Source organism: Lampris incognitus, chromosome 10, assembly GCF_029633865.1.
Source record: "Lampris incognitus isolate fLamInc1 chromosome 10, fLamInc1.hap2, whole genome shotgun sequence".
Lineage (NCBI taxonomy): Eukaryota > Metazoa > Chordata > Actinopteri > Lampriformes > Lampridae > Lampris > Lampris incognitus.
Genome location: NC_079220.1, coordinates 51,662,213 through 51,680,326, shown reverse-complemented (window position 1 = coordinate 51,680,326; position 18,114 = coordinate 51,662,213). Strand labels below are relative to the sequence as shown.

General features: G+C 44.0%; 1 protein-coding gene across 1 annotated transcript; it reads left to right on the top strand.

The window, feature by feature from the left end:
• Window positions 1-54: 54 nt before the first annotated feature.
• On the top strand, window positions 55-13,425 carry LOC130119147 (cytochrome P450 2K1-like). The gene is made up of 9 exons (XM_056287564.1): window positions 55-255; window positions 722-884; window positions 1,024-1,173; window positions 1,264-1,424; window positions 1,785-1,964; window positions 2,059-2,200; window positions 12,628-12,812; window positions 12,999-13,140; window positions 13,238-13,425. The coding sequence occupies exons 1-9, from the start codon at window positions 55-57 to the stop codon at window positions 13,423-13,425; spliced, it is 1,512 nt and encodes a 503-aa protein (XP_056143539.1).
• Window positions 13,426-18,114: the final 4,689 nt, after the last annotated feature.

Genomic DNA, 18,114 nt, shown 5'->3' with positions numbered 1-18,114 from the left:
CAAAATTCTCCAGTCATTACTTAAGTTCAACCAGAGGAATAAAGTAAGAGAAGAATGTCTGCAAAGGATTTTGTCTTTTTCTTCTCCCCTAGTCCCACCACCATGTTGGGGACAGCTTTGGTCCTGCTGCTTGTTTACTTCTTTTCTTCCCACAATCAAGAATGTGGGAAAGAGCCTCCAGGACCCAGGCCACTGCCCCTGCTTGGTAACATCCTGCAGCTGGATCTCCACAAGCCCTATAATACCCTTTGCAAGGTAAGTTTAATTTTTGATGTGCTGGGCATGTCTGTGTTCGATGGACTATGCAAAATGTTGCACTATATCATGAAACAGACCTTCGTTGAGAAAAGATTACACTTACTATTATACTATTATTACCAGCATGCTGTTTTAAGCTGGTAGATATTTACAAAGGATGTGATAAAAGATTATTGTTTACCATCAAATGCTTTGTGTTGTTCTAGCCAGTTTTCATTTTTTGAGTGTTTTCTGTCATGTATAATATAGTTCATAGCCTAGGAGAAATTACATTTGTTAGATTAACCCTTTAATTGCGTATGGCAAGATGGACATCTCTTCAAAATGTTGTATTTAACATGTAATGTTCATAGAACCCATGTGCATTGCTTTATTCTAACGTTTATATTTAAATCATTTGTGAAATACATATAGCCCTACTCTATACTGATTGTGTACATTGTTGCTTATCTGATTCTAACAGTTCTCAAAGAAATATGGATCTGTATTCACTGTGTACTTTGGACCGAAGAAAGTGGTGGTCCTAGCAGGATACACGACAGTCAAGCAGGCACTAATCAACCAAGCAGAAGAATTTGGGGAGAGAGAATTGACCCCAGCTGCTATGGACATCAGTCAAGGACATGGTATAAAAAATTTAAAAAAAATCACTTGTATTCAAGACCATATAAGGAGGGGTGATGAAGAAATGTGTAAACACAACATCAATAAATAAAAAAATATTAACATTAATAATTATTTTTACATGGGCATTGAATTTAACAGGAATTCTATTTGCCAATGGAGATTCATGGAAAGAAATGAGACGTTTTGCCCTGACTAACCTGAGAGACTTTGGAATGGGCAAGAAGGCAGCTGAGGAGAAAATCATACAAGAATGCCAATATCTGATCCAAGAATTTGAGAAATATGAGGGTATGGGGTATTGGAATTCAACACAGTCTTTTGTTTGTGCATGCTGTAATTCTTTATGCATTTATTCATCATCAGTGCCTCTTTTAACAGGCAAAGCATTTGACACAAAACGTCCAGTGAATTATGCTTCTTCCAATATTATCTCATCCATCGTATATGGTAGCAGATTTGAATACAATGACCCGCAATTCCAAGCCATGGTGGACAGGGTCAGTGAGACAATTCGTATAATGGGCACAGCAGCAATCCAGGTAAGCTTAATGCTTGCAAACTGACTTGATTAAGTGAAAGAAAAATATGAATTTCTTCTTACACAGAGATTCCATTGGAGGATTGATATTGAAATTGACATAATTTATTATTTTGAGCAAAAACTTTTCTATTATCATTGGTATAACTACTTGAAGAGAAACATTTCTGTTGCACTGTACTTTTTTCTGCTTTTTTTATTCAAGGAATTTTAACACATGGACTCTGCAGTATGATTGTGATATCATATGTTGATAATAAGAATCTCAAAAGTAGATATTACAGTAATTTACATCATGATAGTGTTATGTTTGTTTTATTATTGATCATGAGCTTTTGTTATCTTTACTTTTGTGCAACAGCTGTACAATGTTTTTCCCTGGCTGGACAATTGGGTAAAGAGCTGGAGGATGATGATGAAAAATATCAAAATGAATATAAGAGAAATTAGGGGTTTAATCAGGCATCTGAAAGAGACACTGAATCCCCACATGTGCAGGGGAATTGTGGATTCCTTTCTGATCCGTAAACAAAAAGAGGAGGTATGACAACTTCCTTTATTGTCTCTAATACTAAAAGTAAAACAATGGGTCATACTTTGTCTGTTGACAACAATATGTGTTTACTTCCATTTAGAATTCAGGAGTCCTGGACTCTCACTACCATGAGGAGAACCTCATATTCACAGTTGCCAACCTTTTTGCTGCTGGCACTGATACAACAGGAACTACATTGAGATGGGGTCTGCTGCTAATGGCCAAATATCCACATATACAGGGTAAGGAATTTAAGTGATATCATGAGAAAAATTTGCATTTCTTAAGATGGAAGAACATTAAATGGTCATGGGACCCATTAGAAACAGATGAGAAGGAGGGATGCTCTAAAATGTGTCTGAATACAATTTCTCTCCATGTATGAGTAAAAAAAAAAATCAAACATTGTTTGCAAGAAAGGTTTATATTATATATTTACTATTATATTTACAAGGAGTAACTGTAATCACAGTCAATTGTTCATCAATCAGCTGCTCATTTGAATACACATCAATAAGCAAACAAAACTGATTTTCTGGTTTAAAAATTTCGAAAACGTTCTTCAACACAGGGCGATTGCTTGACATAAACAGTCAATTGTTCATCAATCAGCTGCTTATTTGAATACACATCAATAAGCAAACAAAACTGATTTTCTGGTTTAAAAATTTCGAAAACGTTCTTCAACACAGGGCGATTGCTTGACATAACTCATACACCAAGTTCTGAATTTTCTTAATTACTATTGGGCATGTAATATTCAGAAACTTCTCTACTGGCCCAACCTAGGGAACACTCCTCTTTGGGCAAAAATGGAGGTGTTCTCTTCCCAGCAGTCTCTTTATTCTTTAATATGTTCAGGCTTACTGCTTGTCTCTGTTGTCAGCTCTATGCCCACCGTTATGCACACTGTCAAGATTTGGACGCAATTCAGGAGGCACTTTGGTTTTAACAGACCATCCTCTCATTCCCCAATATGTCATAACAACTTGTTTAAACCATCGTGTATTGATCTCACCTTCCAAACCTGGGTTGACAAGGGAATCAAAACTGTCAAAGATCTGTACAGCAAAGGGACTTTCTCATAATTTTCAGACCCGTCTGAAAGATTCAACTTGCGTAGGTCTCATCTATTTCACTATTTCCAGGTTAGACATTTCTTACAAAAGCAATTGCCAGAATTTCCAAACCATCCTACTCATTCTGAAATTGATTCCATTCTCTCGTTGAACCCCAATGTAAAGAGCCTAATTACAACTATATATACTGAAATAGATTCCATTAAGTCCGAGACGCATAACCTTCTTAAAGTTGCTTGGGAGCAGGATTTGGGTGTGGAGCTGACGGATGGGACTTGGGACACTGTGCTGGGGCTAGTTCACACCGCCTCAATATGTGCTATACATAGTCTAATACAATGTAAGATCTTGCATCGCATTCATTATACTAATGTTAGACTAGCAAGGATATTTCCTGGTTTAAGTGATGCATATACCGTTGTGGACAATCACCTGCAGACCTGCTTCACATGTTTTCGACCGGCCCTCGCTTATTTGAATTTTGGACAGACATTTTTAAATCCTTTGGAGATATATCTGGTGTGGACGTTCCACCTGATCCTCTTACGGCCCTGTTTGGCATTCCCCCTAGGACTAACACTCCGCTGTATCTCAATAAAATTATGTCTTTCGCCTCTCTTTTAGCTAGACGTCTAATACTGTTGAAATGGAAACATGTATTGCCACCTACCCACAATAGATGGATCAAAGATGTGTATCATCTTTGATCCATATCAAATTAGAGAAGATTAGATTTTCCCTGAAAGATTCAATGAGAAACTTTGAAAAAACATGGTCACCTTTTCTGGACTATATATAAAGACCTTAGTAGTTGATCCAGAGGATGAGGATAGCTAAAGCCACAGAAGGTTAGATAGAGTGTTCTGCATACATACACACACATGCACACACAGTGTTGTTGTTTGTTTTGTGTTGTTGTTTTTTTTGTGTTGTTTTTTTTTCTTTTTTTTTTTCTTTAGGTGTCCATGCATGTACTGCAGGAACCCTGTTGTTACTGTAATGGCATGACTTTGTATGATTTTCTGTCTTTGTTATGATTGTCACCAGTACGACAATTTTTCATTTTTATTTTTTTGCTGTTTCTCTGCCCTGGAGATGGAATAGCGGGAGATAAGGGAAGAGGGAGGGAATGCATATGTTTGATTGTTTGGTTGTATTGTTTAAAAAAAATTGCAAAACTCAATAAACAGATTGTAAAAAAAAAGATTTCAAAAACTGAAAGCTAGAACATTCACCTGAGGCTTACAATTTTTTTTGTACTTGCTATTGTCACAATGAGAGCCTGAAATGGAGAGGCAGAGAAAAGTAACTACCAAAGTAAATAACACTTAACCTGAGATACATTATATTGTACAACTCCTGCCTGAGAGCAGACAGTTTTAGATATACACTATATGGCCAAAAGTATGTGGATGCAGCCCGTCTAATGAGTGGAATTGATTATTTCAGCCACATCCATTGCTGGTAGATGTATAAAATCAAGCACACAGCCATGCTATTGACAAACATTGGAAGTATAATCAGAATCAGAATCATGTTTATTGGCCATGTAGGTTTGCACAAACATGGAATTTGACTCTGGTTTCATGGCTCTCTCAGTGTACTTAACATAGAATAACAACACAGCAACACAACAATCTTCAGATTAGGGGTGGGACAAAATATCGATACGGGAATATATTGTATTACTTACTCTTGTGACACATTATCGATACGCTGGCGTCAAATATCGATATTTCTTATTAAAATATGCGGGCACTCTAAACAGATTCCCCCGCCAATATGACTTACCAGAGTTACTATGGTTGAGTCACTATGACTCCTTGTGGTGGCACTTATCAAATGAATGAGGATAAACTTGTGGTGAAGAAGAAGAAGAAACGGATAGGTGGAAAATGGCCGACAGCGTGGACAGCAGGCGAAGGCAAATCATAGTGGCACTGTCATCTTTCAAGTCGCAAGTCTGGGCCCACTTCAGCTTTTACAATACTGATGGAACAAACAAAATTGATACAGACTACACGATATGCCAGAACTGTCTCATGAAAGTTAAGTACACGGGCAACACCACAAACATGCATAGCTACCTTATTTGTCATCATCCTGATCTCGTCGTGGAGAAAACGGCTAACGTGACCACAACTGGAAGTCAGCCTGCAATAAATACGATGTTTAAAGCAAAGCTTCCTTTTACATCCCCGAGGGCTACCAGTATTACTAAGTCTATCGCTGGGTTTATTTGCAAGGACCTGCGGCCATACAGCCAGTGACATGCGGAGAGGTCAGTGACTTTTACCTTTTACCAGTTTATGACTATTTTACTGATGACACACATGGACATGGACAAGTCGCAGTCAGAGTGTGTGTGTGTGTGTGTGTGTGTTAAAGAGGCACTAAGCTAATATTCTATGCACTTTGTTGTAAATTGTTTCATCTCATTTGTCAGATTCTGTGAAACTGACACCACAATGCAGTGAATACACAATTCCTGCTTTTTGCCTTTTTAGGGGTATTCTTTCTTCTTCAGTTACACAGATATCGTGATGTATTGTTGATGATTGTCTTGCAATGTATCGAGTATCGCTGTATCATGATACTATCGTTATCATGGGCAACGTATCATGAGAGTATCGTATCGTGAGTTACTCTGATTCCCACCCCTACTTCAGATATATACGCAAGGATTGACTAGAGACAGGGGAAATAAGAGGTGATAAGGTGCAATGGTGCAGAGAATATATCAGAGATGCTGAAATAAATGTTAGCAGGTTACTTGCATATATGCCTGAGGTAGATGGACATGACCGAGTGTACCAGTATGAACAATGTACAGTCCAGTATATACAAAATGGTTGGATTTATTGACAGTGTTAAGCGTTAATTTGAATGACAGCCCGCGGAAAGAAACTTTTTTAATATCTGGTTGTTTTGAGGTATGCACCTGCCAGATGGGAGAAGTTGGAACAGGTTTTGACCAGAGTGCGATGGATCTGCAGTGATGTTTCCTGCCCATTTCCTGAGTCTGGAGGTGTATATGTCCTGAATGGAGGGCAGGTTGGCACCAGTGATTTTCTCTGAAGACCTAACTGTCCATTGTAGTCTGTCTTTGTCCTGTTTGGTGGCCGATCCGAACCAGACAGTGATGGATGTGCAGAGGAAAAACTGAATTATTGCAGTGTAGAACTGAATCAACAGTTCCTCAGGCAGGTTGAATTTTTTGAGCTGGCGGAGATACTATCCTCTGCTGGGCCTTTTTGACGATTTTGTCAATGTTGGATGCCCACCTTAGACTTCAGGAGTTTAACAGACAGGTCACCTGAGGCGCAGTCATTTGTGTAGAGGGAGAAGAGTAGAGGGGAGAGCACATATCCCTGGGGGGTGCCAGTGCTGATTGTCTGGGTGCTGGATGTGATTTTTCCCCAGCCTGACCAGCTGCCTCTTGTCTGTCAGGAAGTTTTTAATCCCCTGGCAGATGGGGGCTGGTACAGTGAACTGAGTGAGTTTGGAGTGGAGGATATCTGTGACGATGGTGTTGAACACTGAGCGGAAGTCCACAAACCCCATGCCTATCTCCCCGGGAGTCGAGGCGTTAGAAGATGTAGTGCAATCCCATGTTGACTGCATCATCTACTGACCTGCTTGCTCGGTAGGCAAACTGCAGGGGGTCAAGCAGCGGGCGTATGATTTCCTTCAAGTGGGCCAACACCATTCTCTCAAAGAATTTCATGTCCACAGACATTAGGGCAATTGGCCTGTAGTCATTTAATCCTGTGAAACAGGGTTTCTTGGGGTCCGGGATGATAGTGGAGCTCTTGAAGCAGGAGGGGACTTGACACAGCTCCAGTGATCTTTTGAAAATCAGTGTGAAAACGGGGGCCAGCTGGTCAGCACAGGCTTTAAGACGGCAGGGTGACATGCCATCTACGCCTGGTACCTCCCTGGTCTTCTGTCTCTGGAAGAGCTGGCGCATGTCCTCGACACAGATTTTGAGTGCGGGCGGAGTTTTGGTGGGGAGGGGGGAGTGGTTGGCAGGGACTGCAGTTGGTTGTGTATTGTGATCATAGAGGGGGAGGGGTGTGAAAGTTTGCTTTTCAAACCTGCAGTAAAACCCATTTAGGTCGTCAGCCAGTTGATGGTTCCTTGCAGTGTGGGAGGATGGTCTCCTGTAGTCTGTGATGTCTTTCAAACTGCTCCAGACTGATGAGGGATCATTGGCAGAAAACCTGTTTTCCAACTTTTCAGAGTAGTACCTTTTTGCCACTCTGATCTCATTTGTGAGTATATTTCTGGCTTTGTTACACCGGATCCTATCGCCACTCATTTAGGCTTCCTGTTTGGCCTGACGAAGCTGCCTGAGTTTAGCTGAGAACCAGGGCTTATTGTTTTTAAAGGTACAGAAGGTTTTGGTGGGCACACGTATGTCTTCACAAAAGCTAATGTAGGATTTCACAATGTCAGTAAGTTCGTCCAGGTCTGTAGATGCAGCCTCAAAAACACTCCAGTCAGTGCATTTGAGGCAGGCCTGGAGCTCCAGTTTGACTCATTGGTCCATGTCCTCACCGTTTCACCTTCAGGATTTGCAGATTTTAGTTTCTGCCTGTAGGTTGGAATAAGATGAATCAGACAGTGATCAGAGAGGCCCAGGGCTGCACGGGGGACAGAGCAATAGGCGTGCTTTAATATTGTTTATTAGTGATCAAGAGTATTTATGTCTCTGGTGGGACATTTAACATGCTGTCTGTATTTTGGCAGTTCATGGCTGAGGTTTGCTCTGTTAAACTCCCCAAGAATAATGGGTAGAGAGTCTGGATAGTTGCACTCCTTTTTTGTAAATTTATCAGCCAGGCGTATTAACTCCTCTTTAACACAGGCCTGGGGTGGGATGTAGACATCGACCAGAATAAATGAAAATTCCCATGGTGAATGAAAAAGGTTTCTAAGTGAGGGCTGCATGATTTTTTTCAACACATCCGTACACCAACCTTCGTTTATTTAGAAGCATATGCCGCCACCTCCTTTTTTCCCCCATAGCGCCGTATCACGGTCCGCCAAGAGCAGTTGGAACTGCGGCAGATGAAGTGTACTGTCTGTGATATGCTCACTAAGCCAGGTTTCAGTGAGGCATGGGGCAGCAAATCTGGAAAAGTCTTGTGTTTTTTCTGTTTAGGAGTAGCAGTTCGTCCATCTTATTGGCAAGAGAGCAGACATTCACCAGGTTGATTGACAGGAGCGCGGGTCTACATCCCCACTGTCGCAGTTTAACTAGCGCTGCGGCTTGCTTACCCCTTTGGCGTCTTCGTTGTAGTCCGCACATGGCTGTACCGATCAAGTGCTCGACAAGACTTTTCTTAAAATGTTCAATTAAAGTCGGTAAAAAAGTCTGTTCAGTTTGTCCAGTGGACATTTGAAGACTTAAAAGTTATTACCTGCTGGAAATGGGTCATACTGAAGCGCTCAGTGACTTATAACATGTCTCTATCATAGGACGCCACCTTTCCAACAAGTCAGTTGGTCAAATTTCTGCCCTGCTAGATCTGCCCTGGTCAACAGTAAGTCTGTTGTTGTGACGTTGATACGAAGCAAAAACAGCTCAGCCACATAGTGGACGACCACACAAGCTCACAGAACGGGACCGCCGAGTATTGAAACATAGTGCGTAAAAACTACTTCAGTTGCAAAACTCACGACCGAGTTCCAAATTGCCTCTGGAAGCAACGTCAGCACAACTGTTGTCGGGAGTTTCATGAAATGGGTTTCCATTGTTGAACAGCTGCGCATAAGCCTAAGATTATCATGTGCAATGCCAAGCATCAGTTGCAGTGGTGTAAATCACACCGCCCATGACTGGAAATGTGTTCTCTGGAATTATAAATCACTCTTCACTATCTGGCAGTCTGACAGATCAATCTGGGTTTGGTGGAGGCCAGGAGAACGCTACCTACCCGAATGCATAGTGCCAACAGTAAAGTTTGGTGGAGGAGGAATAATGGTCTGGTCCTGAACACAACATAAATACAACATAACTTTTTCGGTAGTTAAGTAGTCAGTTATGGTGAAGCCATTGTGGTGAAGAAGGAGCTGAGCCGGAAGGCAAAGCTCTCAATTTACCAGTCAATTTGTGTTCCAACCCCCACCTATGGTCATGAGCTTTGGGTAGTGACTGAAAGGATGAGATTGCGCATACAAGCGGCTGAAATGAGTTTCCTCCGTAGGGTGTCTAGACTCAGCCGTAGAGATAGGGTGAGGAGCTCGGACATCCAGAGGGAGCTCGGAAAGGAGCCAGTTGAGGTGGTTTGGGCATCTAATTAGGATGCCTCCTGGGCTCCTTCCTTTGGAGGTTTACTGGGCACAGTCAACTGGGAGGAGACCCCAGGGTAGACTCAGAACTTGCTGTAGGGACTACATGTCTAATTTGGCCTGGGAACGTCTTGGGATCCCCCAGGAGGAGCTGGAGGGCATTGCTGGGGAGAGGGACATCTGGAGTGCCCTACTTAGCTTGCTGCCACTGCGACTCGATCCCGGAGAAGCGGCTGATGATGAATGATTGAATGAACTAGTCAGTAAAACTGGGAAACGCCCACAGGCAGTTGAGTAGGGGGAATTCTTCGCTTGCCACTGTGTTCGGTAGTTAACCTGTCAGCAAGACACGGAAACACCCACAAATTGCGTGGTCAAGAGGTCGACGGTGATGTGGCGATGAAACCTTGAGAATTTATCGCTTTTTGTAATGGCAGAGTCACACTGGCCACTGCAAGCAATGAAGTCGCGCGGCACCCCCATTGCCCTTTCTATCCAGCCACTTGTGGCCATTTTTGTTCAACTCGTCAAGTTTGATTACACAACTTCATGTACAGTTTCACTGTTTAAAGAGGTACTAAACACTTAAACGTGTTTTTTGAGCTGTAAACTGAATGGTATGATTGTACGGTCATGAAACACATCAATGCTGGTGTTAATATTGATATTTCTTACCAAATCTATAAAATCAGTATTTCATGGTTTGAAAATGGCTCAACATGCCATCTACTGTTTTAAACCAGCCCTGACCCTTGCAAGGCCAATACTGACGTAGAGTCGACTGGTTGGGACTTATCCATGTAATGAAAAAAAAGAGAAAAGAATGTTAACGCCCTGTAATCAGAGGTGGGCAACCAACCTCACTCAGCCCCACCCTTGAGAATGAGTCTGTGAAACCCTGCATACTTTCAAATATATACAGGGGTTTACTCACTAACCTTGCACCTTTCTTACATTTTCTACCAACCTTTTGAAGTTCTCTCAATTTGCAGTTTGCTATAGTTATATTATTTCATCACTTTCAGTTTTGGCGCAATGGTCCGGACTTGTGCTTTTGACGGCTGTAGAAGTAGCACTTGACAACTAGGTAGGTTGGGCTGGGCTCGTGCCACGGCTGGGTAAGCAGTCGCCATTTCGCCCACCTTGCAGATCTCCACAACTACTCCTGCCCATGCTCCTGCCTTACACATCCACCTCTCTCAGCCCTTTGCCCACTTTTTAGCCATCCATCCATCCATCCATTATCTGAAGCACTTATCCTGCTCTCAGGGTTGTGGGGATGCTGGAGCCTATTCCAGCAGTCATTGGGTGGCAGGTGGGGAGACACCCTGGACAGGCTACCAGGCCATCACAGGGCTCACACACACACACACACACACACACACACACATTCATACGTAGGGACAATTTAGGATGGCCAATTGACCCTTCGCTAAGCCCCGCCCCCTTGGTTACTGTTGCTACGCCTGGCAAGCTATCGTCCGTCCGCGAAATTTAAACATGGCGTTTACTGTCATGTCAGTGACAGATATTTCAGGTGAATTGACATCCAATTTCTGGAAAGGCAAGGATATATCAGAGAGAAGTAGACGGAAAGGCTTGCAATATGCATTTGAAAGCTACATTCATGATGTAATTTGTCAGCGTGTGAATGAAGGGGAAATCAAAATCGAGGCTAAAGCCTACAGGTCCCAGTATAAGACCCAGGCACCCCACGTCTTAACTATTCACGTTAAGGACAAGTTGATAAATGAACAACAATGCTCGTGTACAGCAGGGTAAGACAATATTGGTAGTTGTATTTTAAGTTGTATTTTAAGCAGACATTTAGTTAGCAACTGACATTTAGCTAGCAACTTCTCTACATTTGAAAAGATGTTGCTGATTGAGATGATGGAAGAGTTTGGGGCACTGAGATGATAACATAACTCATAACATACAAAGTTAGGTATAAGGTTTGGTGGAACCGGACTAAAATGTAACGAGCATTGTTAGTACTAGATAGCTAACCGAGCTAGCTAGGCTAGCTAACGTTAGCAAGCTTATCTTGGAGCAAACAAATGTGTTTTTGTTTATCCTCGATGGATTCAGCTGTGAGTGAGGTCTTCCACACTGTTTGATCCACAGTCGACATTTTTCCTCTTGTGTTTTAGCTTTAGGAAAAGCCCAAAATACGACCCCACCCTCCAAATTTTAGGATATCTGCTGTCTGATTTGCAGGTACCGTAAGCGCACAGCTTCGGCATTTCCTCGATAGCTTGCCAGACCTCCGCTGCTTAGTAACGGTTAGTAAGGTAGGATTGGACAGTGGCTGTTCTAGGGCGGGGCTTAGCGAAGGGTCAATTCACCTGACCTACATGTCTTCCGACTGTGGGAGGAAACCGGAGTCTCCGGAGGAAACCCACGCAGACACGGGGAGAACATGCAAACTCCACAAAGAGGACGACCCAGAATGACCCCCAAGGTTGGACTACCCCGGGGCTCGAACCCAGGACCTTCTTGCTGTGAGGCAAATGCGCTAACCACTGCGCCACCTTAAAATTTTCAGCAGTAGCCTATTATAGCTTTCTGCATACTTAAAAGTTCAAGTTTATCCCAGCACATGATTTGTAAAACCACAGAGAAATTAGTTTCATATTCAGTATTTGCTGGTAGTTTCAACTTCTAACCTCAGTAGCTTCATGTAAATGGAACTGATTGTTTTCAGGCTAATTTTGGACTGCATTTGCATTTTTATATAAATTTATTTCTAGATTTCCCCTTGTCCCGCCCGATTAACCCAATGGCATATGGCCGGAACTCTTGTCGAATAACTCCCCTGGCTCACGTTTCCACAGGAAGGAGATCGTAACACCAGCTTTCTTCAAACTCGTGTCGACTGCTCTCGCTATTTTACACGCTGAAGCCTCGCATGGATTGCATTACTTTCAGGCCGCGAAGGAGACGTAGGGAGAATGCTATCGGTTGCTTGGCTGCAGGCTCCCGGATGGGCCAGAGGGGTCGCTGGAGAACGACGAGTGCCCGAACACCACCGATCTACACCCACTATCCCTCGGGTAAGGGTGGCCTAATGAATGCCTTATCCCGTGGACGCTCTGGCCGTGACCGGTTATGGCGAGTCTGGGATACGAACCTCCCAGCCACATGACGAGCAAACTGCAACAACGGCGGTTTATTCCGCTCGGCCACCAGAGCGGCTGCATTTTCTTTTTTTTTTAAATGTTATATTGTAGAGGAAAATGCAGCTGATGTTTCTCAGTCTTCTGTATTGCATTTCTGAATTGTGTCACCAGACCAGGTCCAGGAGGAGCTGAGCAGGGTAACAGGAGGTCGTCAGGTTGGGGTAGAGGACAGGAAGAACCTGCCCTTTACTGATGCCGTCATTCATGAGACTCAGAGACATGCCAACATCGCCCCCATCGCTATTCCTCACATCACCAGCCAAGATGTCACCTTCCAGGGTTACTTTATCAAGAAGGTCAGACACTGTGACCCTAATACATTAAACGCTGAATAATGTATTTTAGAAAAATGATAATGTTGAAATTGAATGAACGTTGCTTTTAGAAATATATATGTCCTTATATTTTTTGCCATGTCAGAATGTCTTCCATATGTTGACTAGTCTTTGTACTTAATCAACCTCTTCTATTTGTAATGGCAGGGGACACCTGTCTATCCTTTGCTGATGTCTGTCCTTAATGATGAAAGTGAATGGGAGAGCCCTCACTCATTCAACCCGGCACATTTCTTAGATGAGAATGGAAAATTTGTGAGAAGAGATGCATTCATGCCCTTCTCTGCTGGTACAGTACATTAGTTCCTATTTGACTGGACTCTGACAAAATCTTTTCTAAATCCATCCAAGTGCATTTTAAATGTTCATAAAGCTTCTTCTCTAAGGTCGCAGGGCATGTCTGGGGGAGAGCCTGGCCAGGATGGAGCTCTTTCTCTTCTTCACCTCCCTCCTGCAGTACTTTCGTTTCACTCCTCCACCTGGGATGACAGAGGATGAACTCGATCTGACTCCAGCAGTGGGCTTCACCCTCAACCCTACACATCACAAGCTGTGTGCTGTCACACAGTTTTAGGGAAAAAGGTTTGACTATATTGTTCTAGACAACAAAATAATGCAACCGAATAAAAAACACTGAATCCAGTTATTTAGAATGTCTGAGGTTTTCTCAAAATCAGTAAAATTGCCACATTTACATTTTGTCATTTAGCAGACACTGTCAGCAATAGCAGATAGATTTCAGTGTCAGCCAAGAGGCATTATAGAACACTAAAGAGTAATCACATAATAGCCAATAGTGCTTTTCATGTTAAGTATGACGACAAGTATGGGCACAAGTCCATGAATACTGGGATGGCATCCAGTGCTTTACCTGTGCCCTTGTCCATAGGGTTAGTGGTTGTGTCAGGAAAGGCGTCCGACATAAAATTTTGCAAAATCAGTATGTGGATAGACAAGGCCATACCGGATCGGTCGAGGCCCAGGTTAACAACAGCTGCCATTGGTGATGTGCCCTCACATGGTACCGATGGAAACAATAAAATCCACTGTGGCGACCCCTGAGAAACAGGAAACAAGCTGAAAAGAAGAGTGCGTGTCATGTTAAGTGCAATCAGTGTAAGACAAAGGTTCTCAAATTTATTACTCAAAGGTCCACATCTGATTTTTAGTCAAGGTCAGAAGTCCGAACCGATTGACGATAACAACATAACATTTAATCAGCTCACTCATAACTTTTGTTATGAGTTATTACTTAAAACTCCTGTGTTAGTGGGCAGCCTGTTGTTCCTAGTCTGTTTACTAGCTTTGAGCTTAGCGTAGCAGTTCATAGCAGTTAGCATTATTGCATTTGCCGTCAAAGCAGCCTCGTTCGTTAAAGCAACGGTGTGTGGTGACTGTTCGACAGTTACAGATAGGTTGTCTCTACTAGAGAGACGTGTCCGTGAGTTAGAGCAGCTTCCTTCTGCTAGGATTATGTTAGACAAAGTAGTGTACCATGTGGCTTCAGTCAGGGTCTTCAGTAATGAGCTGTATCCCCCCCCCCCACACACACACACACACACACTTCTCATATGCACACATACACACACACACGTCATTCTTCATAATTCTAGTTTTGATTGTGGAGGTGGCAAGGCAGAGTTGTGTAGTTTCAGCTGATTCTAAAATATCATGTCATGTGCATTGTTGCCGTCTTGCCACAAGAAGGCGATTATCGCCATCTTGTGGCAAGGCGGCAATAATGGTAGGTGTGTGTGTGTGTGTGTGTGTGTGTGTGTGTGTGTGTGTGTGTGTGTGTGTGTGTGTGTGTGTGTGTGTGTGTGTGTGAATTAATTGTAATGCGCTTTGAGTGGCTGTTGCAGCTAGAAAAATGCAACTTGGTCGATTGATCGGTTGATATGGGTGCAGATACAGCCAACACAGCCACATAAAAAATACACTATCAATACTCTATGCACCACTGAATGTGTGTGTCGGCCCTGTGATGGCCTGGCAGCCTGTCCATGGTGTCTCTCCGCCTGCCACCCTATGACTGCTGGGATAGGCTCCAGCATCCCCGCGACCCTGGCAGCAGGATAAGCGGTTTGGATAATGGATGGATGGATGGACAGATAATGGATGGATGGATCAACACCAACAAGACAGCTGATCTTCCAACAACCACAACACATACCAACTGTGCACTATGGCAGCTATTGCAGCAACACCATCAGATCTTCCTTTATATCACTCAGCAACCAGATTGCACACGCACACCACATGGCACAAAAATAAAAGACTAGAAGAGCACCCAGTAGAGTGCAGATCTTCGCCTGGCGTATCTCCCCTTCTCCTGTGCGCCGACTTGGCGACAAACCACCCCTTTTTTGCTTACCAGGAAAGGCCCTTATTAAAAGATTTCATATGTGTTTAACTGTCACAGTTTTCATGATATACAATGAATGTAGTCGAATGACTTTCATGCATTCTAAAGCAATAAAAAATCAAAACGGCAAGAAAACGGCTCAGCCATGGGATATGTTTTATTGTAGCTACTGAGGTGATTTCCAGCTGTGTCTGTGATTAATCCTACTCTTGAGCTTGTATTTTTATGGCGGCGTTTTAACATTGGAGTCTGCGGCACTTCCCCGTCTAATCCCCCTCAAGATATTAGTTAAACAAACATGGCGTCGAGGTGAATAAAGCCAATCATTTTTGGCTCACCCAGTGTTTCTCCAGTTCTCTTGTGCTGAGATCAGCCGTGAATTATTTGCTGATTTGCGAAATACGATCGATACCTCTTTTGGATGGATGGATGGTCTCTTTTACTTTGAACACTCATACCCGAATGGGCAGTCACTGCTCGAGCTAAACCAACTCTGCGCACGTGTGCAGCGACAGCGCGCAGCAGTCGTCGAGTGAGCTCGAGAGTGAATTAAGAGAGGGAGCAGCGATAGCGAGGACAAACGTTTTCCAAAGGGTTTTAATCACCGCAGCCATGAAAAGTTCTTGATCATACAGCCATAACTATGCACAATAAAAGAGACTGATAGGTTCAGTACTTTGCGAGATTAGCCGTGGATAGACACACGCATGCAACCAAACGCTACGCATGGCAGCAAGCACAAGTTTCTGCAGTTGACGTAGTGTACACCAGTCACTTGCACAACTTCAACAAATTCAATAAAATATAGCCACAATATTATCAGTGCACCGCCTTCAATTCAATGAGAAAAATGTACACACCAACCTGAAGTTCCACCTCACCAGGGCGTCCGGTCTATTCCGTTGCCTACCAACATGGGGATCGCCGGTTCGAATCCCTATGTTACAACTCGCTCCGGTTACATTACAGTCATTTAGCCGATGCATGCTTTTATCCAAAGCGACTTACAATAAGTGCATTTAATGTAGGAAATCAGGAGAACTACTTGTCATCAGAGGTCATAAGTGCATCTAAACAAGCATCTAAGAGCAAAACCAGTGATAAAGTAAAAGTGCAAGAAAGATTTTTTTTAATGAGTGAATACAATAAGTGCTAAGAACAAATAACAGGGTAGTAGTTCTTAAAGAGGTGAGTTTTCAACCTGCGCCGAAAGATGGGCAGCGACTCCGCTGTCCTGACATCAGTGGGGAGTTCATTCCACCACTGTGGGGCCAAGACAGAAAAGAGCCTTGACTGGGTCTAACGGCAGCAGGGACCTCTGAGCGACAGGGCAACCAGGCGTCCCGAGGCAGCAGAGCGAAGTGCTCGGGCGGGGGTGTAGGGCTTGACCATAGCCCGGAGATAGGAAGGAGCTGTTCCTTTTACTGCCCTGTAGGCTAGCACCAGAGTCTTAAACTGGACGCGAGCAGCTACTGGGAGCCAGTGTAGGGACGTGAGAAGGGGAGTTGTGTGGGAGAACTTAGGGCGGTTGAACACCAGACGAACTGCAGCTTTCTGAACAAGCTCCAGAGGGCTGGTGGCCGATGCCGGGGCACCAGCAAGGAGGGAGTTGCCATAATCCAGCCGGGAGATGACCAGAGCCAGGATGAGCACCTGTGCCGTCTCGTCAGTGAGCAATGGGCAAATACTCCTGATGTTATAGAGGAGAAATCTGCAGGAGCGAGCAACTGATGCAACGTTTGCAGCGAATGACAGTTGGTCGTCCAGAATCACACCCAGATTCCTCACAGTCCGAGTTGGCGTCACCACAGTGCTGTCAATAGTGATGGCCAGGTCTCGGTACGGGCAACCTTTACCCGGGAGGAACATCAACTCTGTCTTGTCCAGATTGAGCTTCAGGTGGTGTGTCGCCATCCACTCTGAGATGTCAGTCAAGCACGCAGCAATGTGTGTCTCTACTTGTGTGTCAGAGGACGGAAAGGACAAGATCAGCTGGGTGTCATCGGCATAACAATGGTAAGAGAAGTCATACGAGCGAATAACAGAACCCAGGGATGTCGTGTACAGGGAGAAAAGGAGAGGACCCAGAACTGAACCCTGTGGAACGCCTATAGTCAGTCTGCGAGGCTGCGGCACAGATCCCCTCCATGTCACCTGGTAGGAGCGACCCGTCAGGTAGGATGCAAACATTGAGAGTGCAGAGCCTTTGACACCCAGCCCCTCGAGGGTAGAGAGGAGGATCTGGTGGTTCACTGTGTCGAACGCAGCTGACAGGTCCAGGAGTATCAGGACAGAGGAGAGAGAGTTTGCTCTCGCAGAGTGCAGTGATTCTGTCACTGCAAGGAGGGCCATCTCTGTCGAGTGACCCACCCTGAACCCAGACTGGTTGGGGTCGTGGAGGTTGTTCTGGTGGAGGTACAAAGAAAGTTGGTGAAAGACAGCACGTTCGAAAGTTTTGGATAGAAAGGGTAGAAGGGAAACCGGTCTGTAGCTTTTGACGTCAGAGGGGTTAAGTGATAGTTTCTTGAGAAGGGGGGTGACTAGCAGTCTTGAAGGCAGATGGAAAGCATCCTGCCTTGAGGGAGATGTTGATGAGGTGGGTTAGATGGGGAAGGAGTTCAAGTGCTATAGACTGAAGAAGAGGGGAGGGGACCAGGTCAATGGAGCATGTGGTGGAGCGACTGGATGTGATGAGGTTTAGAACCTCGTCGGGGGAGAGGGGAGCAAGGTGGGATAGGGTGGGACGTGGAGAGGTGAGGGAGGGTGCAGAGGGTGGGTTAGTGCAAGCTGTACTAACTGGGTGGTGCTAGATCCAACGGGGTGTAGGCACAGAAGTAGCCATGATTGGCTGTTGCGTCTGACAACAGACTGCGGAACCTCGAAGCGCACTGACTTGAA

What these genes read in the sequence shown, in the direction of transcription:
- LOC130119147 (XM_056287564.1), top strand. Translation starts at nt 55, where the DNA reads ATGTCTGCAAAGGATTTTGTCTTTTTCTTCTCCCCTAGTCCCACCACC. An exon ending in GGACATCAGTCAAGGACATG is followed by an intron (nt 885 to 1,023) that starts GTATAAAAAATT and finishes TGAATTTAACAG; the next exon opens with GAATTCTATTTGCCAATGGA. An exon ending in TGGGCACAGCAGCAATCCAG is followed by an intron (nt 1,425 to 1,784) that starts GTAAGCTTAATG and finishes TTTGTGCAACAG; the next exon opens with CTGTACAATGTTTTTCCCTG.